The sequence below is a fragment of the Falco rusticolus genome, chromosome 10 (genome assembly GCF_015220075.1).
Source record: "Falco rusticolus isolate bFalRus1 chromosome 10, bFalRus1.pri, whole genome shotgun sequence".
Lineage (NCBI taxonomy): Eukaryota > Metazoa > Chordata > Aves > Falconiformes > Falconidae > Falco > Falco rusticolus.
Genome location: NC_051196.1, coordinates 23490220 through 23517433, shown reverse-complemented (window position 1 = coordinate 23517433; position 27214 = coordinate 23490220). Strand labels below are relative to the sequence as shown.

General features: G+C 45.6%; 1 protein-coding gene across 1 annotated transcript; it reads right to left on the bottom strand.

Annotated features, from left to right (window-relative positions):
* Positions 1 to 1646: 1646 nt before the first annotated feature.
* On the bottom strand, positions 1647 to 26391 carry CHRNA4 (cholinergic receptor nicotinic alpha 4 subunit). The gene is made up of 6 exons (XM_037403336.1): positions 25862 to 26391; positions 24451 to 24602; positions 20999 to 21043; positions 20798 to 20907; positions 9635 to 11015; positions 1647 to 3819 (listed from the first exon to the last, which is right to left on the bottom strand). The coding sequence occupies exons 1-6, from the start codon at positions 25920 to 25922 to the stop codon at positions 3694 to 3696; spliced, it is 1875 nt and encodes a 624-aa protein (XP_037259233.1). The 5' UTR covers positions 25923 to 26391; the 3' UTR covers positions 1647 to 3693.
* Positions 26392 to 27214: the final 823 nt, after the last annotated feature.

Here is a 27214-nt window from a genome sequence, read left to right as displayed (position 1 = left end):
AAGTCCTGGGAATCAGTTCTGAGCTGGGAACATTGCAAATGTTAACAGCCTGGCTGCATACATTCTTCTGGAGTCTTTCATATGCTAAACCCCTCTCTTTGTGTTTCATGGGTTTGGAATAGCAGAATTATTCATTATTCTACGGTTATATTCTGGTTCATGTCTCATTTTTATTCCAGTTTCTAATCATTGAATCCTATGGAGGGATAGCATCCTCCTTAACCACCTCCAAGATGGAATAACCTGTCTAAGAATGAGCAGTAGTTGTTGATTCCTATTTTCTCCCCTTAGATTTTACAAGGAGGCACATCAGAAGCAGGCCAGACCTTATTTGAACTTTAAACTGCGGAACTATTAATGCCACGTGAGAAGAAATGAAGTTGCCACCGTATGAAGAATGTTACGATGTTAGCAAAACAGAGGGTGCCAGTGACCTGCTTCAGAGCAGCTTCTCCCCAAATGCCCGTGACATCTTTGTAACTGGTTTCAGCTGCCACTTCTCAGCTTGTCCTGCCAAACCCTGTGATCCCACAGTGATGCTGGCTCCTCAGGGACACAGCCACATCCTTAGCACTCCTAATCACACCTGATATCTTTTATGTGCTAATGGAGCAGATGCATGTGGCTCTTTCCTCCTCCTGCATGGCAGGGCAGTTGTGCCAGGGGCTGCACTGCAGTTTCATGTCCTTGCCAGGTGGTCCTGCTCTGTTGCTGTCTCAGTGCCACGCTTCCCCTGAGATGCTACAGTTCATGCTGTGTGCACTGGCAATAACTTTTTGCAGAAAACGTGGAGATCTGAGACGGGCCCTTTGCTGTGAATAAAGCACAGCCTGTGCCTGCTGTATTTCCCAATATGCCACCTTAAACATTTGACTCATAGACATGTCCTTAAACACTTATCAGTTCTCCTGCTACCCCCAAATCATTTCTTTCTGCCAGGTGGGGGCACTGCATGTCCCCACCCCTGCTCTGCTGTGGGCTGCTGCCCAAGCCCACATTTGCTGGGAGATGTGAGCAGAGACTCGAGCAGCTGCTGGCTCTCCAGCCTAGCTTGGAAAGTGTCTACAGTTTTATTGCTAAAAATGTGCATGCATAGCCAAGCCTCCCACCTGCTCCATTGCTATCCGTGTTTGTGGGTTCGGGAGAAGGAGGAGGTTGCAGTGGGAGCTCTGAACAGCCATCGGTGGTCATGGCTGTGGTCTGGTGATGTGATGCCCCTGACCCAGAAATGCCCAGGGTCAGGAATCTTCGCACTTTCATGATTATTTTATTGGTGCACTCAAAATTCAAAAAGGCGCTGGAGAGAGTTCAGGCCACCTCCGTGAGCCCAGCCTGCCTGCAGCACGGACCGTAAGCCAGCCCTGCCGCCATCCCCCCCCAACCCCCGTGGCATGCAGCCCTGCGATGCAGACTGCAGCTGCGTTGGTACATTTATGCACTAGACCTTGAAGATGTATGACTGTTTGTTTTCCTTTCATTGCCATAAGCAAACTCACTGACTGTGAAAAGGGATAAATTAGCATCTCCAAAGACTGAGTCTCTCTTTATTCTGAAAACAAGCAAAGAAGAGCAGCAGCTCTGGCTCCCTCATCCTCCCTCCCCGTGCTGTGCCAGCACAGCTCTTCATGGATCTGGCCCAAACCATGGTTACTCCAGGTTTTTATAAGCTGTACAGATTTTAAGCACTTGGCTGAGTCTGTGAACACAGAGGTCAGTTGTAGCTTCTTAAATGAGGCCAAACAGGCTGATCACTGCATTGATTTTATCCTGTACTGTTTGGACTGAATGCAGTAACTTGTATTTCAAAGAAGTCTCTTTAAACCATATTGTTTCAGTTCCAGCATTACTGTCACAAGCCTGTGCAGCTCTGTGCTCCTCACTGAGCCATGTGGCACAAGCAAGCTTTATATGCCAGGCTACAGCATAGGAATGCCACACGTCCCACCTGGGCTCTCACTGTGCCCAGGCTCTGGCTTCTACCAGGACCTTCTGTGCTGGCCTCCAGGCAGCTGCCTGCCTCTCCTGGTGTGTGTTCTCTGAAGCTCTGGGCCAGCCAGAGCTGCCTGGCAGCAAACTTTCACAGTGGCCAGACAGCCTTGTGCATGCTGATCCAGCTGCGGGCTGTGGAGGAGATGCTGGGTGAAGACCAGAGCCCCTCAGCTGCCATCCTGGGCTTTGACTCATGCAGTTACAGCAGGTCCCGGGGGAAACCTGTATTTTTAGACCATGTCTGTCTGCCTTTCCTTGCACACTGTGGTTAAATGTTTATAAGCCCTTCGGCCTAAGAGACCTCTGAAATAAGCAGGAGACACTGGGCTGGGTGCTGCTGTGCTGTTCCCACCTGGCACGCAGCAGTCAGCAAGGAGGGGGACGGTGGGTTTGTAATTGCTGAACAGAGAGGATGCTGAGCTGGGGGGAGTTACGGTCTGTTCCAGTGTGGTCACCCTCCTGCACTTGCAAATACATACATGGAAGAGGCAGAAGACAGATGACGCCCACACTTTCTTCCAGCCTTTCCCCCCCACATCTGGCTCAGCTGTGCCGTCATGCTCTAATGTCTCCCTGCAGTAAGACAAGGCTGCAGCATGCCCCGCTCTGTCTGGCCGGTGGTGCCTGTCCCTGCCTCCTTGCCGCAGGTCTCGCAGCAAGCATGTGCAAAAAGGTTGGTTTAGTTTGGCTAGAGCTGGGAAGAGCACAGCTGCTGACACAACTGGCCAAATTTAAGGCCATCATACCTGTAATTTCTGCAAAGCGGCATTCTGAATTCCCAAGTGTGGCTGGGTGTCCTGCTCAGGTTTCCCCATATAACGGCATTTTTCCTTACTATGCTAACACACCATCCTCCATTTCTGTTGTGGCTTCCCCACATCTAAGCACCTTCCCCACCTACAGCAAGGGTTTTACAGCTCAGCGTGATCCTCTGCTATTTTGCTGCAGCCGTAACTTGCATCCAGGAGATTTCCTCTGAAAGAACACTGAAGGGCTACCAACATGGTCTGAATCTTACTCCCAAATACTTCTCTCATTTGCATGGACCTCACTCAGCTGTGGTCCCCATGGCCTCTGCAAGGCATTGGCCAAAGTAAAATCTGTCAATATAAAGACTGCAGCTGCTGTGCTAATGGTCACGGTTGGTACCGATGGGGCTGAGCTGCTCTGAGCAGTTCTTTTAGCCTTTCCAGTCTGTCTTGTCTTTACCAGCTGACCACAGACCACATCCTGCACAGGTATCCCAGATCTGGAATTTTATTTATAAAATGACTCATACAGGGACACACAGTCCTGAATCACTTCAGCTTGGCAGGGCAAGGTTACTTACTAGGCAGGGCACACTGAGACCTCTGAAGACAACTGGAGCGAATTTGCCAGGGGCTGGGTTGATGCGAAGCCTCTTTATGCGCTGCTCGAGGGAAGAAGCTCGTGTTCTTACATTGCTGAGTACATGGCAATGAATGCCACCATGCTATGTACAGATTTTAATAAGAACTTTTCCCCTAAATTAGATGAAGGAAATGAAAATGGCTTGGCAAAACAATGCAACCTCGGAAAGTATTCCCAGAGAGCTCTGGAGCAACTCAAGCGCGGACACGCAGTGAATTATTCAAAGGGCTGCCTTCATTTCTCTGCTCCTCTCCTTCCAGGTAAACTAAAATCCATAGACTGGGATATACTTTCTTCCCTCTGGGGCTATATTTAGATCATTCCAGCCAGCCACGGTGGGAGGAAGAGACCAACAGTTCCCAGCAAACACACAATGATGAACATCCAGAGGAAGATCCTGTCAATGACCATCGCAACGTACTTCCAGTCTTCTTTCACCTGGGAACACAGAGATGAAAGGCCAATTATTAACGTTTCTTTGAGGTTAAAACTTGTGATGACTATTAGTGCCTTATTCCAAAACAGGGTATTTTCATTTCAAGCCAGAGACAGGAGGAGAAAGTATTGCTTACATTTAGTGGCCCTATATGATGGCACAGATTTATTCTATCAATTCCTGATGTGGGAGCCAGATTCCCAGACTGTGTGGGTGTGCGTGTGCAATTGCCAACCCTGTTCACAGCTCCCTGGGGATGACATACGCCTGTGGATAATTAAGCTCGTCTGCACACTCACTATCCCATTTTCCATGAGCAACGGCTGTAATTGGGTGTGTAAGTGATGCTGCTATTCTAGTTGGGGGGGGGGAGGGGGGAATTACTTGTTTCCCCATGCTCGTAAACATATTTGCTTACAGATTAACGAAGCAAGACTCTTTCTGTGAAGGGACTTGCAGCTTCGGGTGAGTAAGCAGTGCAAATGAACCAGCAAATAAGCGAGGTGATCTCCCTCACCCTGCTTTTTCTCCACTTTTGCCTTGCTGTGGGAGGATTTCCAGCAGTTCCTCTCTGGGGAGGTCTAGTACTTATTAATACCATCAGGCAGGAATTGCAAATGGCTATTTCATTAAGTAAGAAACCGCATACATATGAAAACCTCTTTTATTACATTATTATTATTAATTTCTTTCTGAGGAAGAGGACTGATCAGATGGCAACGTTTTATTTGATACGGCTTTACCCATTATAATTTCCTACAACATACCACTTGGTGATTAATAGATCCGAGGGCTGAAATCTGGCTTGCTGCCTTACTCTTTAGGGAAAACATCTCAGCAGGAGCTAGTTCCAGCTTTTTCAGTGGCCACGGTTGCAGCAAGTCAGGAGTGTGGTGTAAGGAGGAGACACCAAAGCCAAGGCTGTGCTTTGCCAGGGCTGCTTCACTGCACCCCCAGTTTGTGACCTGAGCAAAGAGTGGTGTCACTGTGCACAAAGCTGCCACAGCCATTGGGCTGTAGCATGAGTGAAAAACACACTACAATAGTAATGTAACACTGACGGTACAGGCCTTTTCATCCACAGATCCTAAGTTTGCTTTAAACAGATAATAATAAGGGAGTAGCCCAGAACAGGAGGTGTGAGGTAAAATACAATTTGTAGGAGACCTGGCCTGATTTCTGGTTCTTTAAGGATTTGCTGAGTATGCTGAAAATTCACTTTGGTAAGGGGAAGCATTCCAAACATCAGTGAAATAGTCATTTGTAGCAGGTGATGTTTTCACAGGCATAGTGGCAACTTCAGGTCCTAAAATATTATGATCCATCTGGCACCAAACAAACAAGCTCTGAGCACAATACGGTGACTGTAAACTCACCTTGAGTTTTCTCTTTCTTCATCAGTCACGGATGTCCCACTAAATTTTATCTTATACCTTGTGGATGGTACAGAGAAACTGTGATGTGTCAGAGGGAGGGAATATACCACCCTGGCTTCTATGACCAATGTTGTGACATTTCATTGATCTAAGAATATTACTCCTCTCAGATAAAGTATGTGGATTTAGCTCATTTTGGTGTGCTGAACCATTCATAAACTGATCATGGCTCTTTCAATGTATTTGCAAAGCACCTGTCATCACCCTGTGCCTCAATGCAGGCAATGTTCAGCAGAAGCAACACCAGCAAAACCAGTGCTTTAACTTTAACTACACCTCATTATTTGCCATGCCGACTGCTCCTTAGAGCTTTAAATCATCCGGCATCGCTCATCAACTTGGCTCAGTAAGCAGCTTTGAACACTGGGAAATGAGGCACACACTGAAGAGCATATTATGTTTTCCCATAATTTGTTCTCTGAACAAAGCATCTTAAATTTCAGGAATACCTGGAAGAATTGATTAAAAAAATTCATGCAATGGATAGTTTTATTCCCTTTAAAAATAGCACCAAGTTAAGCAAGTCTTTAGTATTCAATAGGCAGAGGTAATCAGAGGTTCATCCTGAAGCGTGTTACCTTCTTGGGGGAAACCATGTTGGTTTATGATTGTACAACCCTTAGCATACCCATCATTAATTAGAGTGAGTAGAAGAAACAGTGACCCTTGAAATCAAAAGGAATTCTCTCATCCCAAGGATAAGATCTCCATGGATAAGTCCCCTTTCCTGTACATGTTTTCTGATCTATTTGTCACTTGCTGAGAGTGCTTAAAAATCCTAAATTTAAAAAATAAAAAATAAAGTTAAAAAAAAAAGACTCTGATGCTTAAAATTCCTCATGAGAAGGGTAGCTAAGCAAGCTCTGGATTATTGTATTTATGGGATTAATGTCTCATGATGCAACCAATGTGTAAAGAAAATCTGAAATTTACCATCTGATGTCCCGCTGGAAAGCTGGATTGAGTAAATAGTGCCCCATTCTGGTAAAAGAAGCTTTTTTGAGTATTTATGCTCCTAAAAGTAAGAGCTAGATCATGCGAAGGAAGGAAATTAAATTACTTTCTCTTTGAGAAAAGAAGGGGGAAATGGGAGAAGAGGAACAACTTGAAAAGCTCAACAGAAATTTGCTTTCAAATGTAATGGTATATGCATAAATACTCAGCCCATCTTGAAAATGATGGCTGGGAGTGCGTCAGATGTTTGCAAAATGAATATCCAGCTTTAGATCAAGAGCACAGAAGGGTGAAATTGGAAATTATGGAGAGACAATGAAAAGAAAAAAGGAGGAGAAGGAAAAGAAAATTATCTGGGTTTTTTGTTTTGTTTTGTTTCCTGACAGCGCTGTAGCATTTCCCTGTGGTCCAGCTCCTGACGTGGAGCATGATCTGCAGAGGTCTCTCTGACAATATCTATGCAGCTGTCAACATCTGCCAACCCAACTCCTGAGCTGTATTTTGATTAGTTTTTAAGAAGCTCGCTCAAAACTGTTTTCAGGAAAGGATCACGGGCAGGAACCAGCAGACTTCCCCACCCGCAAATTCCTGAAAAGTGAGGGAATCTGCAGCTCTTCCCTGGTCTAGCTCCTTGCAGGTCTGAGGAGCAGGAACAGGGCATCCTGCCCCGGGATTTGCGTGGAGGGTTGAGTGCCTTGGTGACATCTGATCCCCAGGACCCAGAGCTGGCAACACAGATTAGAGCATTCCCGGGTGGTTTTATTGTACTTTGTTAAAAATAAACCGGTGAGATTATCCTGTGTTTCCTCCCCCTCAGTTACATTCTCTCCCATTTTATTTTTAAACTGTCTTCAAAGTCTTCTTATCAGAGTAGTCTAGAGATGCACACAGCGTAAGGACAACAAGGCTTTCCAGACGGTGCTACTGGTTTCTCGTTATTTTGGCTCGTGTGTGACATGCGACTTGTTTTACTTCTCAGTCTGTAATTAATTCCTAATGGCATTTCTATCATATGCTGGGACAACTCGGTCTTGCGTTTTCCCCAGTGTACCATTGTGCTTGTATTGTTTGCAGACGTCTTTTTGTAACAAACAACTGCCTCTTGCATTTCCCATTTTCTCTTTGCTGAAGCACTTAATTAAACGAGCTATTTACTTTTAATTTAGAAGCACTGCCCCTGTGGCAATGGTGCTTTAGAAAAAAAGACAGGAACTTCAAAAGAAGCTCTGTTCTCATTCTGGGAAGGTGCATGTGTCTGGAAATATTACCCGAGAGAGAGCGAGCTGTGTCTCAGGGGCTGCAGCTGCATCAGAGGTGCCTGCTGATAGATTTCTTGAAGACTTCCATGAAGAAATGCCACAATTTGATTTTGAGATGAAAGCAAATTCCTGAGTACTGATTTTTTCCACAATAAATGCTCATTTTATTAGATCAGTTCTGCTCTTTGCAGTAAATTTCAATTCCAGAAGGTCACGTTTCCTTCTTCTTTGTCATTTCCACCTGGAGAAAAAATGCTTTCCCACTTAACATTACTTGGATCCAGAAAAAGAAAACAGTACAGCCTCAAAGTGGCATCAGCAATTATTTCCCCAAACCTGAAAAGCCAACCTCTGCCTAACGTGCCAGCCACAACTGCTGGGAAAGAGCAGAAAACTGTGGACAGGTTTGCAGGCTCTTCCCGGGGAGCCCGGTGCTTGGTGGTCTGGGGGGCAACCCTTCCCTGCTCATCACTGGGTGTTTTGCTGGTGCCTTTGCTCGCAGGCTGAGCTGGCAGCAAGTCTGGTCAGAGCCCTCAAAACTGCTCCTTTTCTTCTGCTTTTGATGTTTGGTGCTGTAAATAGCTTCCTCCTCAGGATATTTGCTCCATTTCAAGCAGGAGTGGTAGAAGAAGGTATATGATGAAAAATTGTAGCTTCTGAAGACCGTTTTAATTTTAAAGACAGTTGTAAACATGGATTAAAAGCAAAGAACCCAAGATATTAATTGACTCAGCTCCTGATGATACCAACAAGCTTAGTAGAAAGAGAATCAGTTGAAATGAGGGGTATCATTGGTGTAATACTCTTTCCTTTGCACAATGGGGAAACAAGTGAGTTAAAATCAACTGACTTCCATGGGTTTAGTTGTGATTATTGCCAGGAGGAGAGAGCAGAGTTTAATTCCCGTGGTCCTAATGTACTTGTGAAGTGCTTTAGCCTGGCAAAAGTTCCGAGCTGCTGACTAATGAAGGTGGGGATGCACAGCCCCTCTCTGCCACAGATTTGTTCTGTGACCTTGGGTAGGTCACCCCATCTCTGTATTTTGGCTGTCACTCCTCAACATGAGGAATAAACAGTTACTTCCTCAAAGGGATGTTGTAAAGTGAAATACATTAAAGAACAGAGACCTCTCAAACTGTGCTGCCGAAGAGTATATAAATGGACAGTAGCACTTAATCTTTTGCTGCTGCTGCTAAGTGCTCAGTGCTGTGCAAAATGCAAATATAAAGACACTCTTCATGCCCAGCAAGTCTTGCATAAAAGCACTTGCACTGACTCTAAATCTTGAGAAAATCAAACTGTAAGCACAGCTGAAAAAGTACCTTTTGCTGAACAATCCCTCTAGGAAAAGCCAAATAAAACTTTAGTACAAACACTAACTTCAGTTATTTTGTGGCTTCCTTCTTTTTGTAATAATCAGCTAGCACACCGTATCCATAGTATTGCAGGGGAAGAGCTACAAGAGGTGTGAAGGGATGTGGTGTTTGTACATGCATCACCATCTTCATTAAAAAAAATTCTTTCCATCTCCGTTTGTAGCCATATTTACCCCTTCACAGTAAGTGTGAAATTTGTCTGTCCACCCACCTTCCTGCACAGAGCCAACTGCTCCAGTGGAAGTCCACTAATGAGGAATCGCATCACGCGGAGCTAAACATACCCTGTGATGTCCCCACGCTACTACATGCTTCCCACATCCACAACCTATTTTGGGAATTTGCTTTCCTAGGCTCAGTAGCCAGAGCTAATGCTTAATAAAAAACTGAGAGTGTGAATTCCCCATCTGTCAGAGGTTTCTCTATAAAGGATGTCTGCTGTGTTCCCACCAGATGACTGCTTTTTGGGTCTCTCTCACCATCTTAGCTGCTTTCTTCCTACCTAACAGCAAATTTACTCCTATTTTCTGCTGGAGAATCCTGTTGCTCTAAAGCAGCCCTGAGTGTAGTCTGATTGTGCTACCCTCTTGGTTTACATGCCTGCCAAGGCCCCCAGGGACAAAGTCTTTACCTGTGCCTATAGTGGCCAACGTGTTCCAAAGCCACACAATCAGGGAGGGCTGAGCCCGTGTCAGCCAGGATATTCTCTGTATAGCCCCAGGTTTGTGGGGGCTGCCTTAGCAGATAATTTTTGACTTACCCAAGGAAAGCAGGCCGAGTTATCATACTTACTGAGAAATCCGCGTCTTCTGCTCGCAGGTGGTCTGCGATGTAATGAACCCCTTCCACTGCCAACTTCAGGGCTGGGGACATCAACACAAGGTGTTGCTCTTTGGCGCTGTGAGTCTTGCTTCCTTGGGCTGGTGTGCCAGCTGCCTCATTCTTTTTGCATTTACACTTGCACTGAGGGGGCTTGTGCTGGGGCTGCTCTTCATTTAGGTGGTACCGCTGGGATGCTGGAGAACCAGTGGATTGGCCGTTGGTCTGGGAAGAGTCCTCTTGCAGGTAGCAATACTGGATGCTCCGGGACCTACAGCGGATGCTCCCTTCCTCTGCCTTATTGGGGCTGTACATCTGCTGCACACTTAGTGATCTGCCTTTCAAGATGGAGGTGGTCTGGGTGTCACCCAGAGGGCGGCATGAGGCTTGTGGAGAGGAGCAGGTCACCTGCACGGGCTCTGGGTGCAGCACAGAGTACTGCCCAGAAGGGGACTTGCAGATAGGCTGAGGCTTGGCTGGCTCCTCGAGGTGGGCACAGAAGGAAGACGTGGGTGATGGCTCATTACTCTGGGGGCTGGAGGAAGATGAGGTAGCGAAGTTGGGTTCCACATCAATCTCGGACCAAAGCCTTGGCGTATTGGTTACTTTGTGCATGGATTCAATGAGCTTCTTGCAATTGTCTTTCACTGCGGAGGGACGTTTCATGAAGAGGAGGCGTGGGACTATGTCAAGGAAGATCCTTCTCACCCAGTCAGGCATCGTGTGGGTACGTGGAGAACGATGGTGCACATTGAGGACAAAGACAGTGATAATGATAGACAAGGTAACAAATATCATGGTGAAGAGAAGATACTCTCCAATCAGAGGGATGACCAAGGAGGTAGATGGGATGATCTCTGTGATGAGCAGCAGGAACACAGTGAGGGACAGCAGCACGGAGATGCACAAGGTTATCTTCTCTCCACACTCAGAGGGCAGGTAGAAGACCAGGACAGTCAGGCAGGAGATCAGCAGGCAAGGGATGATCAGATTGATTGTGTAGAACAGTGGCAGCCTCCGGATAATGAAGGAGTAAGTTATATCGGGGTAGATCTCTGTGCAGCATTCATATTTCTTGCTGTTGTAATTGCCCACAGCATTGATGATGACCCATTCCCCGCTCTCCCAGTAGTCCAGCTGGTCCACATGACTGTGCATGCTCACCAAGTCTATCTTGGCTTTATCATAGGTCCAGGAGCCAAACTTCATTGTGCAGTTTTGTTGGTCAAAGGGGAAGAAGGTAACATCGATGCTGCAGGAGCTTTTATAGATTGCAGGTGGCATCCATTTAATTCTCCCATCATAGAAGAGGTGAGCCTTGGTCAGGTGGGTAACTGCAAAGTCACCGTCAGCACTGGGGAGAGATAGGAGATAAAAAAAAAGGATAAGGCTTCTCTGGTACATCTCAGCTCTGTTAAAGAAATAGGATATTTAGTGTTTGGCTTCCAAAAATGCACTCGGAGCACCTGAGAGATGCAAGAGGCACATTGTCTGCAAACTCTGGATCCATCCACTCTACCCAGTGGATTTCAAACTCTGTTGGCTTATGCAGGCACTGGATTCACATGCAAAAGTCAGCCCTCACCTTGCATAAGTCATGTCCTTGAGATGAATGTACGCAAGTTTTCCTCTAAGGTGTCCCCCAAACTCTCTGGAAAGGGTTGAGTTTGCTTTAGGGAGGTGGGAGGAACCACTATCAGGTAGCGTGGCCGTGGGCTCTGCAGAATTAATTGTGACAGCTGCTATAAATGAAACAGTGTTGGGTAATCATTCAGCCTCTTACATGTAAAACAGCAAGAACATCCTATTAATAGGAATAATGAAAGTTAATCTCTTGATTTCCCAGTCAGGAAGGGAGCTGTCTTTTACGGTGTCTTCTTACAGGGACTCTCAGTTGGGGTCTGTGTGCTGGCATAAGACAAATAGATAACAAGCCAGAATTTTATATCAGAAAGCCATTTTCCAGCCAGTGAAAAAGCTATTGCATAAAACAGCATTTTTTCAGTTTGGATCTGCTTTTCTCAGCTGATCAGCGCACTGAATTCCCACAGCAGCGTGCCACACACCCATGACACCAGCTGCTTCCAGCCCATCGGGGGGACTGGGATATGGGTGAGGGAAATCAAATAAGGCAACAGGAAAGGCAAGTGCACTGGGGATTCGGGGGAAGAAAGACCACCAAGGAATGCCATACTCAAGCTGTAACAGTGTGGGAGAGAGGAGGGAGGCCAAGAAACTTCAGGAATGGGATCCCAGCCCTGGAGACAGCCCTGTCCTCCACCTGCCTTAGCATCACCAGCCACAGCTCCACACCTTCCTCACACCCGCAGCTCTGCTACTACACATCAAATGTTGAACCTACTGCTTGCCCTGGTGTGTGGAGGCCACGGAAAGAAATTAGCTCATTAATAGATTCAGTTAGCACAGCAGGTAATTAATGCCCTGCATGACTATGAAGAAGCGCTGTTCCTCCCCTGCTCTCCGCAGGGAGGACATGGACTGTGACTTGTAAACTCCACATCTGGGGCCAAGTCCATGGGCACCTTCTCTACAGCAGTGTCCTTCCCCCAGGCAGTGTCTGCAGTGTCTGCAGCCTGCTTAAGCTTACACAAAGAGCCAGGACTGAAGTGCTCAGAGCTGCACAAGTGACATATGTTCATGTTCAAATAGTCATTGTGGTTGGAGACGGGATGTTTAAACCACAAAATTACACCTTCACCTGAAAACGAGCCAAGCCCCGACATCTGCAGCCCCTTTGTGCAGTGACTGGCTGAAACTTCAAACCTGCTCGCTCTCCCTTGATTTCTACTTGCAGACAGAGGATTTGGGGATCCATAGACAGTCACAACCTGGATAAAACACCCTGGTTAAAGAGGTTTTAAAATATGAGTGAGCTTTGGATAGAGCTGAAGTGGTTTTTATCATGAGCAAATGTCTGAAAGTTTGAAATCGCAACTGAAAAAAGCAGGTGGGATCTATTTGTAGAGCAATGCCCTCATATCTAGCCACAGGAACAGAGAAAAGAGAATCCAAAAGAAAAGAGCATCCAAAAAGCAGGGAGGGAATTGGGGACCGTCTTATATACCCAGCTTGCGCCGCTGCAGAGCTAGGGGATACAGAGGAAGAAGCCTGTTGTGTGATGCTGAGTTGCAAAGAGCAACGCTGCTAAACAAAGGGGAAGCTGAGCAGGGGAGGGAGAGCTTCTGCTAAAAACTTGAGATGAATTATTCAGGCTGATATAGATAGAAAGCTCTCTGCTCCTGCCCAGCCCTCCCGGCTGGAGCCCATCCAGCCTGCAGCCGCGTTCCCAGCAATTGGCAACCCCCCTTGGCCCCGCTCTGCTGCTTCAGCGCTCAGATGTGCCCTGACAGCAGCCGCACGGTGACGGGGTGCGCAGGGGTCACAGCTCTCCTCTTCCTCACCAGCAGTAAGATAAACAACACAGGGATGTTGTGGTGGGTCCCTCAAGCTGCAGAAGGCAGAGGAACTTCCCTAAATTTATTTCTTTAGGAGACCACCCATTAATTCATATGCAAAAAGGGAAAAAAACCAGACTTTCTGATATCTCCTCTTGCCCTGTGAAGCATCTTTGTCAGCCCATGACCACACTGGCTTGCAGTGAGGCTGGTGTAAGTATTGCTTATTTTGGGGAACAGTGGCAGGATCCGGCCCTCAGTGAGCTGTTCTGACTAACACAATACCTGGGCAGACATGGCACATGTTCCCAGCCCCCAGGGTCACAGCCCAGATCTTTGTCTTTTAGGACTGTTTTCCAGGTTAGATGAATTAATGGAAAAATAAATCAGAATTACTGTGTGGTGGGGCATCATGTTTTTACTAAACTCTTCTTTGTTTCTATAATGGAAAGCCTTTGCTCTTGGTGGCAGATTTTTGAAAATCAAAAGAACACAGAAGGACCCAGTGCTTTTTGACCTCTGAAGTGAACTTTTTCTAAAGCTTTAAAATGTGGTGTTGGTTTGGTTTTTTGTTTTTTTTTTTTTTTTAATTTTAAGACAAGAAAGCTAAAAATATGTACAAACCCAGATTGCTGTCTCAAAAGGATCAAGGCAAAACCACCCCTGTGTTTTACTCCAATGCAAGTAAAACTGAGCAATGCCATTGTACCATCCATGCAACTTCTTTCTTACCTGTTCTTTCTTAAGTCTAATTTATACTCCAGGACCACTTGCTTTGAATGAAAACCATATTTATTTTTTCCTCCTGGGTTTTGCCTGCACTATAAAGCCAGATTGAGACATGAAACATGCACAGCAAGTGACAGTCCAGTGTTTGCTGTTCTCGGTGGTTTTCTTTCTAAATCTCAATAGGAATTTGGAATCTAATTCTGCATTTAATGAGATCTCAGAGGCATGATTAAATCATTCATTAATGAAACAATGTGATTATACATTACAGAAAAGGGATAACGAGCATCCACTAGTGTTTTCCTTCTTAGGTAGAGCAATGTGTAAGTGGCTGGGTAAACAACACAGACGTGTGTTTCTCCTTTTGGAAGGTGTTGGGAAAGGGCATGAAACTCTTGCTAAAAATTCATCCAGGAACAATAATAATTCATGTAATTGTGTTTCATCTCCAGAAACGTCTGGCAGTTTTGCAGTCCTTGCGTGACTAGCCACACGCCTCTCTTTTGCAAGCACTGATGTAACCAAGTGGGATGCTGCAGATCTCGTGTCAATTATTTCCATGATTGACCTGCTTCTTTGATGAGGAAATTATTTTTTAATTTATTGCCTAAACAGCATTGTTGTGGGTCCTCTTTGGCTCACACATTATTACAAATAACACTGGTACTGCCTTCCAAGGTGGATTTTGACTACAGTGCCATGGCAGGTGTGAAACCAGCAACAGAACGGCTCCATGCATTTGAGAGTCAAATAATGACTCTGAGGAGCCATAAAATACCCTGGGATGCTCCTGCTTCTCCCTCACCAGCCTAACAGGGCTGTGAAGTAATTCCTGACTTTACTGGGCATGTTTGAACTTCTCGTTGCAGTTCAACGTAGAGATACTTCAGCAGTTTGTAAGCAGGGCACATTAGCCAAGCTGCTGTACACAGGCTGTACCCAAGCCAGCTATTAACGTGCACAGGTGTTCGCAGTTTTCCTAAGCCTTCATGCATACATGTATTTTTGCCTTCCCAAAGCTTACCACCCACACCAGACCTTCAAGCATATGCTTACTGGATTGGAAGCTATGCTTGCTGGTGCCCTGCCGATGTGGGGTGCACCTAGAGGGATGCTTTGATCCTGGGTGAGGCTTTCATCCTGGTCCTTTTGACATGAGAGAGGGAGCAAAAAGATCACCTGGCTCTTGACGGTCTTCCAAAGCCTTTCCCCAGCCTCCTCTGAGGGATGACAGTGAGACAGCCGACTGCAAATGAAGCCTGCAGTTAGGAGACTGGGGAATTCCTGTTTTCTCGTGGAAAGCTTTGCTGCGTGAAAACCCAATCCTGGCCAAGTTGTACCAACAACCCTGACTGCATAACATGAATATTCCCTTACACAGGAAGGTGGGAGATGTGATACAGTGGGACAGAGAAAATCTGCAGGTGTTCCTTTACAGTGGTAGTGCATTTTCGGCTCATTCAGTCCACACCACTGCGTTGCGACAGTTGTCATGAGAAACCGTTTGGAAGAACAAGCAAGTGCAAGGTAAACATCACAAGAACATGGGAATTAAGATAGTCAGGCTCTCCTGATTACTCTGACCTGACAGCTCTAAAAATCTGTCAGTAATAAAGTACTGGAGCTCTTATATTTTCATGTCAAATACAACAGTGCACAGCAATCTTTAAAGAGAGAAGACAGTTGCTTATTTTTTTGCCAAGGAAATAGCGATGCTGTGTTCTGCAGCCGCTGATTTCTCATTTCGAGAATAAAGGCTGTTCCTCTAAAACCTTCTAAGTTTATGAGGGTTCAAAAATGACATTGTTTTACTGGCAGTCATCAACCATATTTCATTAAAAAGCTCTGCTGATGGAGAATCTTTTTTCTTTTTTTTCCCCATTTCTATTTTCCCTGCAGTTGGGAGATACATCACCTCACAAAATTAAATGTTTTCAGAATGCATGTAAATGAGGCACACATTTATTTTAATTTCTGATGATACAATTTAAATCCAAACGGAGCTTTAAAACCCTGAAAATTAGCTACATACACATATGGATAAAGCTAGAATGACCTCATTTAAAGCATTTTTCATGAAACAGCAGTAAATGAGAAAAACTGCAGTTTCAAGACCCCTTTAAAGACCATGCCCTGCACCCTTTGGTATACATTAAAGATGTGCTTCTGTAATGTTCAGATTAAAATACTCTCTAAAGGCAAACCAGAGAATATTTTGCTTAACGATTGTTTTGTGCTACCAAAATGATAACTACAAACGCACAGGCTGGAAGGAACCTTGATAACTACAAATGCACAGGTTGGAAGGAACCTCTGGAGATTGCCTAGTCCAAAGCTAGACCCTGCTCAAAGCAGGGTCAGCTACAAGAGGATCAGGACCTTGCCCAGTTGGGTTTTAAATATCTCCAAGGTCTTGGCAACTGGGGTACAAAACATCTTGGGTATGTAGATGGAGGTGTCTGTGCACTGATGGGATTTCTTCAGGTCGCTTCCCAGGTTTTCCTTCCTTCAGATGTTTAGAAATCAGTGATGTTTTGGTTGTTCCTCATTAAAATAGGCACCTGCCTCAGAAATGGCTGTGCTACACCAAAGAAATGAGCACAAGTTTCTCAGAAGGCTCTAACACCGCTGAATTCATGTGTTTTGCTTCAATTCTTCCCTTTGCCAAGAACCCTTGTCAGCAGTTTGGAGGCAGAACTCTAGCTCTGTCCTTAGCATAAGGGTAGGAGAAGTCCTTGAATGCTAACACAGCAACAGCCCACCAGAGAGATCCCTCTCACAGATTTCTTTCTATCAGTTCCTGTAGCACTGGGCAGAGCTTGGCAGCAAACTTCAAAAGCATCTAGAGATACAATGCCTCTCCAGAAATCATTTAAATTCCTCCCAGAAGAATCAGGAAAACTTAAGTGTGAAGTAGTGATTATGGGCCTGTTATAGGAACAAACTGGTGCAAAATGACAAGATCCATGCAAGTGCACACATACGCACAAATAAAAATGTCAAGAATGTTTCCAATATTTCAAAGGTTAGTCCAGGGCATTTTCTGGTATTTCTCCTCCAAACAGCTTTGGGATGAGTCAGGAAACCAGTGTTACTCCAGAAGTCTCGCTGGTTGCAGATATCATAGTATAGTTCAAAAGAACAAGCTGCTATAGTGTAGTTCAAAAGAACTCTGCATTTTCATCGTTTTCAAATGCTGCCTGCCAGATCATCTCCTAACCCAGTCCCGTAGTCCTTTGTGACCATATTATCACTGGGTGAGTTCCTCAAGATAGTTCCTACTCCTAATTACAGAAAGTTGTATTTGAACACCCCTCATGTATGATCTTGGGGTTTTGGGTTGTTTTTTTTTTTTTTGTGGTTTGTTTGGGTTTTTTTAGTTTATTTTATGACTATGGAGTCTAAGGCAGGGATTAATTTTTGGAACAGCTAACACCAGAAAATATTGAAAAAGAAGACAATTTCAAAGTCTGAATGTTCCCAGTAGCTTCCTCCCAGGTTTTACAATCATCAGGCTAGAGAAGGCAAATGTCATGATGCTATCATGGATATCCACGTTGAAAACTAGGCAGTGAAGATCACATGTCAAGTTCCCTGCCCATCCAATTTGCTCAAGAACATGGTCCTGTATTCTGCCAGGCAACTCTGAGCAGCTGGAGCACCTGCCCGCAGTTACAGAGTTTTCTCCTCTGGCATTTCTGTGTTGCATGGGGTCCAAACAGTTCAACAGAGCAGTGGAGAAGTGAAAAGAAAATCAAAATGCAGCCCCAATAGCTTATTCCCTGATTAGACAACAATGTGGGGTTTGGGTGTGGTTTTTTGTTGATTTTTTTTTAATATACTTTAAATATACAAAGGAAAACTAAAATGTGCTTTGAATCCATTCATGAATGGGAAAATAAGTCAACGCAGATTAGATAATTCATTTATAAATTATTTGGAAGTGTTTGCAGAGCATTTACAGCCTCATCTGAGGGACAGCTGCCCTTGGCAAAGAAGAGGCTTTGTTGCTTCACTATTAACTCATATTCCTCTGTTATACATAAGTTTTGTCACATTTAGTAGAAACTGTTTACATAGCCTTGGAACTTATCTCATCAAGCCTGAAAATTCAACAGCATATTAATTTCCCTGTCGGATATTAATTTGGTTTTAGATTCCTTATGAATGTTGACAACTACAGATACTCTCTAGGCCAAACCAGCTGAGTTTACTGATTTAATTTGGGCCTCTAGAGTGGATAAATGGAAGTTTTTGACAATAATGAGCTTAGATATGGGAATAACCTCACAACAAGGGGTTAGGTTTCCTTAAAGATGTAAATCTCACATCAATTTAAATTTCGCCATTTCTATATATACCCCAAGGTGAAAACAGAAGGGCATTTGTATAATCTCCTGTCCAGAAAGTCTCCTTTCCAAAGGATACCATCCCAAACAGAAATGCCATGCTTCTGCCAGAGCATGTGATGAGCAATAAATAGCTCACATGAAAAAGCCTGAAGGGTGTAAAAGGCCAGTGTGGCCATTCTCTGGCTTCTACTGAAGTCTCTGTGCACATTCTTTTGCTCTTAGGGACCCAGAATTTTGTGCATCTACTTTAAATTCCCTCTGAACTATATATATATAATATATATATGTAAAATATGAGATGAAATCCTTGTCACCATCACCCATAACTAGTCGCTGTCTTTGCAAAACCTTGCTTTCTGAAACATTCCTAGCTGAGATGCCCACAAGGACAAACACTGGTTATGCAGCCGGTGAGCTGCCATGCAGAAGAGCCTCATCTTGGTGTCCCATCATGATACCAGTTTTGCCTTGCAGGCATCGCATTTGCACCACATTGCCCTGCAACCCCTAAACCCCATGAAACCTGGTTGTTAGAGCAGTGCAGCTAAGATATTGACTGCAGCTTCAGATGTGTTCGATAGGAAGTTAGGTAGAAGAGAGAAGTATATCCCAGGGCAGAAAAGAGTTTACATAAGATTGGGTGAAAAAGCATGGGCAAATATATCTGCAAAGAGGTATAGAATTAATGGAAAACCATTACAGACTGGTTAATGCTTGGCGCCTACATCCATGTTTAATTCATGGAGAAAAGTAACCAATTAAAAATGCATGATAGACTCATGACAACCAACAGAGGAATGCATGATTATTAATGGTAAGTATGGATAAAAGGAGAGAAGTAGCTCAGATTTAGGTAGCTGGGGCACTAGATCTCCGTGCGCGGCAGCAGGTGACCAGCACAGCCAGACATGCTGTCTGCCAGACCTCCCTGCAAGTCAGTCCAAGCCAAGCAATAAGGTGGGCAATGCTGGAAGACTCGCACCCCAGATGAGGAGAAGAAAGACATTCCGGAATAGCTGCTGCGGCCAGCAGATTGGCAGCTGCTCCCCGGAGTGAGAGCAGCAGCAAACTAGGACAGCAGGGCAGAGGGTCAGAAGCCAAAGGCTACCCAGCTCAGAGGTCTGGGTGCCCACTGACCTCTGGGGGCTGCTTTTAGCATGAAGTCCCAAAATAACTAGGGCACAAAAGGGTACTGAGGGCTTCCTTGTCACTGCTAGGGCCCTCCTTGCATGGATGGTGCCATCAGCCACGGTGAGCACGGTGAGCCAAGGTGCAGAGGTGACACAGCTGGCTCTTGTGTACCGGTAGCTCCAGCAAACAGATGGTTTAAAGCACAGATGTCCCATAGGTGATGGAGATTCATGTAGCACTATTTCCTTTGGCAATATGGTCCACCACAACAACTACCAGAAGCTCCAAAAATAATAATCCTTACCATTTCCATTAATTAAGCAATGAGAAGGATGAGGACATGTATTTTTTCCAGTGGAAGCTGTGAACACCTTTCTTGGCTGCAATGTGAGGCACTTGTAATACAATGTTAATGCTCGGAGTGTGTCCCTGTAGGATAGGAAGGTCCAAGTGCCCATGAATTAGTTATTTCCATTGGTCTAATCTCTGAAAGGTGCTATGTGAGGATGCAGTGATTTTCAAGAGGTTTGCAATCACTCCACATCACTGAGGATCAGAGACAAGCTAATGGGAAAGATAACAATGTCCACAGTCTCCAAAGCTCACAATTCCCTGGACAGATTTCTCCTTCAGCAAAAATATATATTTTTTTTTTTTAAAAAAGAAAACACCAAAACACAAAAGCAAAATCATATCAAACTAGAACCAGGCAACTCTTTATTAAAAATGAGCCCGGCTTCTGTTCTGAGTGTTTTCTCTCAGAAAATATCACATGCAAAGATGTTTTTGTTTGATGCTTGCAGCAAGTGTTTTTCTCTAGAGCCTGTGCTGTGGAGGGAGACTGGGATATCCTACATCCTAGGAGACTGGAGAGCTCTGGTATGATAAGCCAAGGAGAAAACAGTCTTGGCACTTGGACAATCTTTCTAAGAATATCAACAGCCTCCAAAGGAAAGAAAGAAAATAGCCACCTGCTCCCTAGGAAGTGCCCATGCAAGAGATGGATTTCGAGCATTCGGGGTAAGGAACAAATACGTATTTAAGAATAATTCTAGAATGGTATTGGGTTGACCTGAAACCTGTATTTGTAGACACACAAGTCTGACGTTTCAGCATATTTGCCTTATTTAAGCCTATCCTCAGTAACTGGCTTTTCCAGTTGATGGTGATGAATTAGGGGAGAGCTCCTTGGTGAAATGAAATTGAAGAGGACTGAAAGCTCAAATCCAGCTTAATTGTGTATCTGACATGTGAAAAGAAAAAATACCTGGCATCCCCCAACAAAGCTCGCTGCCCAGGGAAAGGATCATTAGGAGAACAAAGCCCTTGTGATGAATGTTAGTCATGTCATTTAAGGCACATCTGGGACCGATATTATGACAGTCTACATGGAATTCAACCACAGAGAACAAAATAAGGAGGAATAATTGCAATAAACACCTTAACACCATGGGCAGAGAACATTTGCAAGGATGGGTTTGCCCTCTGGCCACAGTGCTCACACTCACTTGTTGTAGAGGACAATATCTGGCCTCCAGATGAGCTCCGAGGGGATGCGGATGGATGTGACATTTTCATACTCTTGGGGGTCCCAGCGTAGTTTGTAGTCATGCCACTCCTGCCAAAAACAAGGCAGTTACAAAGCTGGGAGAGTTCAGATTGTAAAACTGAAAAGGAACTTGGAAAAGTATGTATTTCAATGCACCCACCTGTTTCACCCACACGTTCGTGGTCATCATTTGATTTTTCTCATCCTGAAATGCAAGGTCAGACAATGGTTACAGAAGCAGATGAAGCGGCCCAAGGAACTCATTAAATTTATCTTAATTGCACTTCATTTCTGTAATTATAAACCACCTCTGCAATAAATGTAAATTCCATCTTGGAATTAAAAAACAGATGTTTCTGTCATTTAACATGGGACAGGGCACAGCTGCCTGATACCGCTGAACAGCTGAGCCTGCACCTAAGCGGTCTTGTGAGCAGACAGACTTGAATTTATTGGGATTTTTCTCACTGCTGATGGATTCAGCCTAAAATGATGGGACCAGGCAGAAGAAAGAGCTCCACAGCTTGGCTTTGACCTGAGCACTGAGGGAAGGGGAACGAGGGATACAGATCTCCTTACTCACACCTATGAGTGCTCAGCATCATCTGCAAGTAGTGTTTAGTTTAGATGTGAAACATCATCCGTGAATACAGCTCTGGGAACATGAAGCTCAGCAGTGTTCATCCTTCTACCAACTACATGAACTTAGAGCGCTATGGGTTGGGTTTTCTGAATAAACCCAAGCTGCTCTGGGGCTTATTTATGGTTTTACTCATAGGTATACCCATGCTGTCTGTTGGTAGACTTTCTCCCAGCTTGAAGTACAGAAAGTATGGAAAGGTAAAACTATACTATATAAATACTTTTAAATAATATAATGCAGGCATAATGCTGGCAGCACTGTAGTAGGACTAATTACTGCTTGCTGCTTGCCTTGCATGCTTGTTACAACCCCTGTGTAAATAACTCAGACCAATTATGTGGGGCAGAGCCTAGTGCTGATCTGATTCAAGTGTCACATCAGAGCCTGGAGCTTTTTCATGTGGTTGTTTCTTTTCTCTCTCTCTCTGGTCAGCTACAGAACTGACAGGGCTCAATTTGAAAGCAAACTGTTTGTTGTTAACCTTGCTCTTGTGGCAGTTCAGGATTAATTCTGAACATTAAACCCAGGACATTCAGGCTGGGGTGGGTGGGTGCTGTGCCTTCCCCTCGCCGAGCATCTGCACTGCTGTTGTGGCACCAAGTGTAAAACGTGATCAGAGATACCCTTGTCCGGGGTTAGGGACCAGAAGCACACGGAGGAAGGAGAAATTAAAAAAACATTCAAATTTTGTTTGTTGTTAAACAAAGAAAGAAAGGGAAATCATGCAGCTGTCTTCTTGGGTGCTGATGGGAGATGAGGAATGCCACAGGAGGAGGCTGCCATGCCCTGGACTGAACCAACCCTCGAGCATCTGCTTCTCTTACAGCTTTGCAATTCAAGCATCTCAGGGTCACCACCACAGTCCCTGCACTGGGGATCCCAGTCCTGCAGGTGCTACCCTTTACTGGCATTTCCCTCCCTGGCTGGGTGCATACCCCTGGTGGAAACTCCTGCCCATCAGTACAGCCGAGGGCTCTACCACCCTCCCGACTTGAGCGAAGCAGGACTCTGGTCCATGGCTTTATCTCACAGGGGGTTTGCGATGTGCTGATGAGTCTCCTGCGCCTGCACGGCTGAGTTCTCCCGCACGGAGCCAGCCCAGAGGCTGCAGCAGACGGTGGTGTTGCCCTGCCTGGCCTCTCTTCTCAAGGTGAACGCAGCACATGAGGTCCTGCAGAGACACGGGCTGAGAAAGCCAGATGTGTTTCTCAGTGGCTGCTCCTAGACATATCCTTGATCCCTTAGCACTTTTTTCTGGGCTCAGAAAACCCTCAGCACACCACGGTGAGGTAAGGACATGCAGGGATGTCAAGTTCCACATTGATTTTTGTGTGTCGTCCCATCCCCACGCCCCTACCCCACCCCCAGCTTTTGTCAGCAGGAGATGGGAGTTGAATACGGCTCTGATTTCTCTTTCAGACTTCTTGTCGTTGGAAGCTGAATGTCAGGTCTAGCAATTGCAGCAGGGCTTGCACTAAAACAGTGTCACTGTCAGGAAGGAGGAGAGACAGCTGAAGTGCTGCAGTGCTGGCAGGGGGTGTCATCAGTCCCCAGCCACACGGAATGGGGCAGGAGGGCGTGAGAGCTCTCCTCCAGCCGTACCCACCGGCTCCAGCATGGAACTGCCTGCTAGTTGCACTTCTAACCACTGACATGATTTTAAGAAGATTAATTCTCCTTAAGTAAACTGAGAAAAGCACTATGAAGCAGGTGTATCGATCCTCCCTCTTCCACAATTCAGCAGCTGCATAATGGAAAGTCTCTCTCATGCCTCCACAGTCACTAATGTCTCATCTTTAGTCTTATCAATTATTCAGATGAGAACCGTACAACTTCAACATTAGCAACTGCAAACAGCCCTGGATCCCTCAGGCTGACGTAAGAGAGAGGAGGGGAACAGGAGACCATGTCTGTGCTGCAGAGGTGGAAGCCGATGGCCTGAGCACAAGGAGATGCAACTGTCCAGCAACTAGTTTCTTTGATTTCCCACCTCCTGCACCACCTTGGCTCTGTTTCCTCTGCATCTCCAAACTCTTATCTCAAAATCTAAAATATTGTGGACAGTCATCTGTTATGATTGTTCCACATCAGCAATGTCTTTAAGTTCCATTCCACTTCCCATTATCACACTTTTTTCTGGGCCACACAAAGACAGTAAAAAGCAGCACAGAGCCTCCGAGAGTGATGCTGGTACTTGTACCGACACAAACACACTGTCCTGGGAAGAGTTGTGTGCAGACGGGGACAGGAGAGAGGAGCATGCGGGAGCAAGATCTGCACCAGCTGGAAAGCCTGTGTGTATGCTTAACATCTGCAAGCCCCGCAGGGATCTCCTTTGGATTCAACACTTGACCCCAGCTCACTGTGATACAGTAATCCTTTAAATAACATTTCAGTGCTCATCAGTCCGGAGTGTAAACCACTCCGTTTTGTAAACAGCTTATGCAGTTTGTACACATGTAACTTCTATTTGAGCAAACGTTCTGAAACAATTTTCTTGTTAACATCTGCCAGATTAGCTAAAAACCCTCAAAACTTTAATTTGCAGAAAGCTCTCCAGACAAGCTATCTTCCAGAGATGCTTAAACCACTCTTCCTTTTAGCTTGCGTAAATTAGTGTTAATAATTACAGCTTGAATTCCAAATCAGCTATTTGGTTTTTCCCTTAGCCAGGACTCTCTGGCATTTATACCAGCTGCTCCACTGCGCTACTCTGATCAGCCCCACAGGTTTTGATAAGGCATTTGGGATTTTGCCTATAGTAAATGAAGAAAAAATGATACACTTCGATGACCAGCGACACACATGACTCATCCCTCATTCCAGCAGAGCTCTCTGCGTGACAACTCTTCCCTGCTGAGAGCAAAGTCTTCCCACCCCAACCCTGGATCAGCCAGTAAAACCCACATGCACCAGGAGCCTCTCCTCACACCCCAACACGGTTAATCTTGGCCACTTGTTGCACTTACAACATCGATGAGCTGGGCAATGGACAAGCCGAAGCGGACGAGTACGACATCTGAAATGTTGGCGACGGGACGGGACCACTTGTTATAACCAGAGAAGAGTTTCTTCAGGAGACGCTCTTCCGCGTGGGCTCGTGTTTCCACATGACCGAAGGCTGTGGGGAAGGCACGAGGCACAATGGCATGAAACACATGCAGCTCCAAGCGGTGGCATAGCTGAAGCCTGCCCCGAGGAGCAGCCCCAGGCCAACCCCAGCAGTGGGCAAGTAGGGTCACATGGGAGGGCGATGCACCCTTGGTGACTTGCCTCCCCTCTACCCCAGGCATTGCCACGTATTTCTCACCCTATCCAACCACAGTGGCCAATTCCCAGTGTAGGGTTTCTATTGCAAAGCAGGATTGATCTGAAGAAAGTGGGGGCATCAGTAATACCATTTGAAAAACACTGCATGGGCTGTTCTCCCTTGAATCTGGTCTAAATTTTATGGTCACGTTGTGGCAAGTTTCTAGCACTGAAGTCGGCAAGCAGGGAAGAGGGATGCTAGAAGAGCAAACCAAAAAGGAAAAAGCAAACTTCTGCTGGGAGTTAGGGATGGTGGATCAGATTTACACACAAAAACTGGCATCAAATGCATTAGGGAAAAAAGGCAGACTGAAATTCAGCTCTTCAAACTAACCTTCATAGCTGGTCTTTCACAAAAATGATGGGTGAAGGAAGAGGATGGGGGAGAGCAGAAATTAGATAACAAGACCACGGTTTTCCTCAATAACTTTAAAAGTTGGAAGCCCTAAGGAGCAGCCCTGACCCTCCATGTATACTACAGGAACTGTTGTGCGTGCCTGTTGGTTATTAAAAATGAAGGCCACCCTTCTTCCAGGGGGCTGCCGGGGGGAGGGCTGCACTCCTGTGCTAGCTGCACACAGATGCATCATTCACCATGGATGGCGGGGAGAGGGAGCCGGGGGCTCTCCCCGCATCCCTCATGGAATATGGCTCCTACTTAGTCTTTAGCTGCCCTGGATTATACAAAGGGAAGCATTAGCCGAGCGCTGGCTGTGCTCTCCCCAGCCGGAGCTGTAGCCCGGAGACACATTAACACACTTTACCCAGGGAAGAAAAACCCAGGCAAGAAGCAGGATGCTGAACCCCTCCTGTATTCTCCCTCCTGTCCCCTTCCCCACCGCAGCTTTAACCCTTTCCCCATCAAATCAGGCAAGGAGCAGAAAATAAAAGCAAAGCATTGCTCAGCAGAGGCTGGTATTTAGGGGACCTGCAATGATGGGGCAGGAAGATGCAGGAATGGGGGAAATTCCTTATTCACAGGGACCAGTCTTTGCAGCATGCCTTTGAGGTGGTTAAGGGAGAAAAGAGCTAAAAAGCAGAGCAGGGGTAGAAGAGCTTTCTCAAACTTACCGGGGAAGATGCTGGCACACAGCAGGAGGAGGAGGTTTCCTTTAGACACGAGAATTCCCATTGTGGAGCAGAGCTCAGGCTCTAGTACGCAGAGTCTCCCGTCAGGGCAACTTTTCCTCTCTGAGCCTCTGGATCCTCCAGCTTCATTCCCTTAAATTCCTTTCTCTCTCTCCCTCTCACCTTCCTCTGGGAAGGGGTAATAGCTGGTGGGGAGTTTGTTTGTTTGTTTTTTCTTTTCTCTTCTGACTGATTTCCAGCTCTTCCTCCTAAAAGGATGCTCTTCCCCGGGACACTGATGCACATACACTGGCAAGAGATGCGTAAGGGCTGCAGAAAGCTCCTGTAAAGACACAAAATGCACAGGCTCCCTGGGCTCTCCTGCTTGCTCCTCTCCCCTTTCCTACGGGGCGGTTTGGCTGCTGGGTTTATTTGTTGCTGCTGCTGCTGCTGCTGCTGCTGTTTTCACCCTTCCCCCAGCCCTTTGGGCAGCCTTTGCTCAGCTTTTGCTGCTGATGGGCCACCGATGCCCACGCCAGCCCTTGGTGGAGCAGAGAGGGAGCACTGAATGTTTGTATATTTAATGTAGTTAGACCTGCCCACCTCCTGCTTAGGAGGAGGAGAGAATCTATGCGCTCCAGCAAACAGGCTGCAGGGAGGAAAACTTTTAGTATGAGGAATAAAGAGGGAGATGCAGATCCCAGCTGCAGCCAGAGATGGTGGATGTGGGGGCATCTGGGATCTTTATAGCACCTGAAGCCCAAACAGTTCTCAATTAACGAAAGCTGTCTGTTTAATCTTGTCCAAGTGCTTTTCAAAATCACTCCTGTAGACAAACAGGGTAATTAGCCTGAAAGGGATTTCTGGCTGGGCTTGTATCTTTGCTGTCAATAGTTACTGGATTGATGAACCTGCCCATGAGAACAGGGCTCTGCTGTGCTTGGTGCTGCACAAACCCATAGTACAAATACAAATATTAGTCTCTGTCCACAGGCAATACGCAAATCAGAGGTGAGACTGAAACAAGAGGTTACTTGAATGTATCTATATACTTGAATGTACCTTAAAGACACCACCAAGAACTCTGTTGAAGTCACGAAGAGTTTTTGTACAGGACAGGATGATTCCCTGTGTTAGCATCAGCTTGCATCCCTGAATCTTCACACGGGAGACATGGAGTAGAGCCCTCTCTGTTTCATTTTGAAACTAGCTTTGATATTAACACAATTACTTCCATATGGATAGTAAATGGATCTCGTTTTCAGGCAGGGGTAATGTTGCCAGCTACAAAATTAATCAAAGTCTATTCTAATAATACTAGCTACATATTTTATGGATAATAATTTCCCTACTCCC

Bases quoted from the DNA above. Each gene is read 5' to 3' on its own strand.
- CHRNA4 (XM_037403336.1), bottom strand. From the start codon at position 25,922: ATGGGAATTCTCGTGTCTAAAGGAAACCTCCTCCTCCTGCTGTGTGCC. The intron at 11,016-20,797 runs GTGAGTGTGAGC...ATCTCTCCCCAG, and splicing joins GATATTGTCCTCTACAACAA to TGCTGACGGTGACTTTGCAG. The intron at 3,820-9,634 runs GTAAGTATGATA...CTGTGTTCCCAG, and splicing joins CAGAAGACGCGGATTTCTCA to GTGAAAGAAGACTGGAAGTA.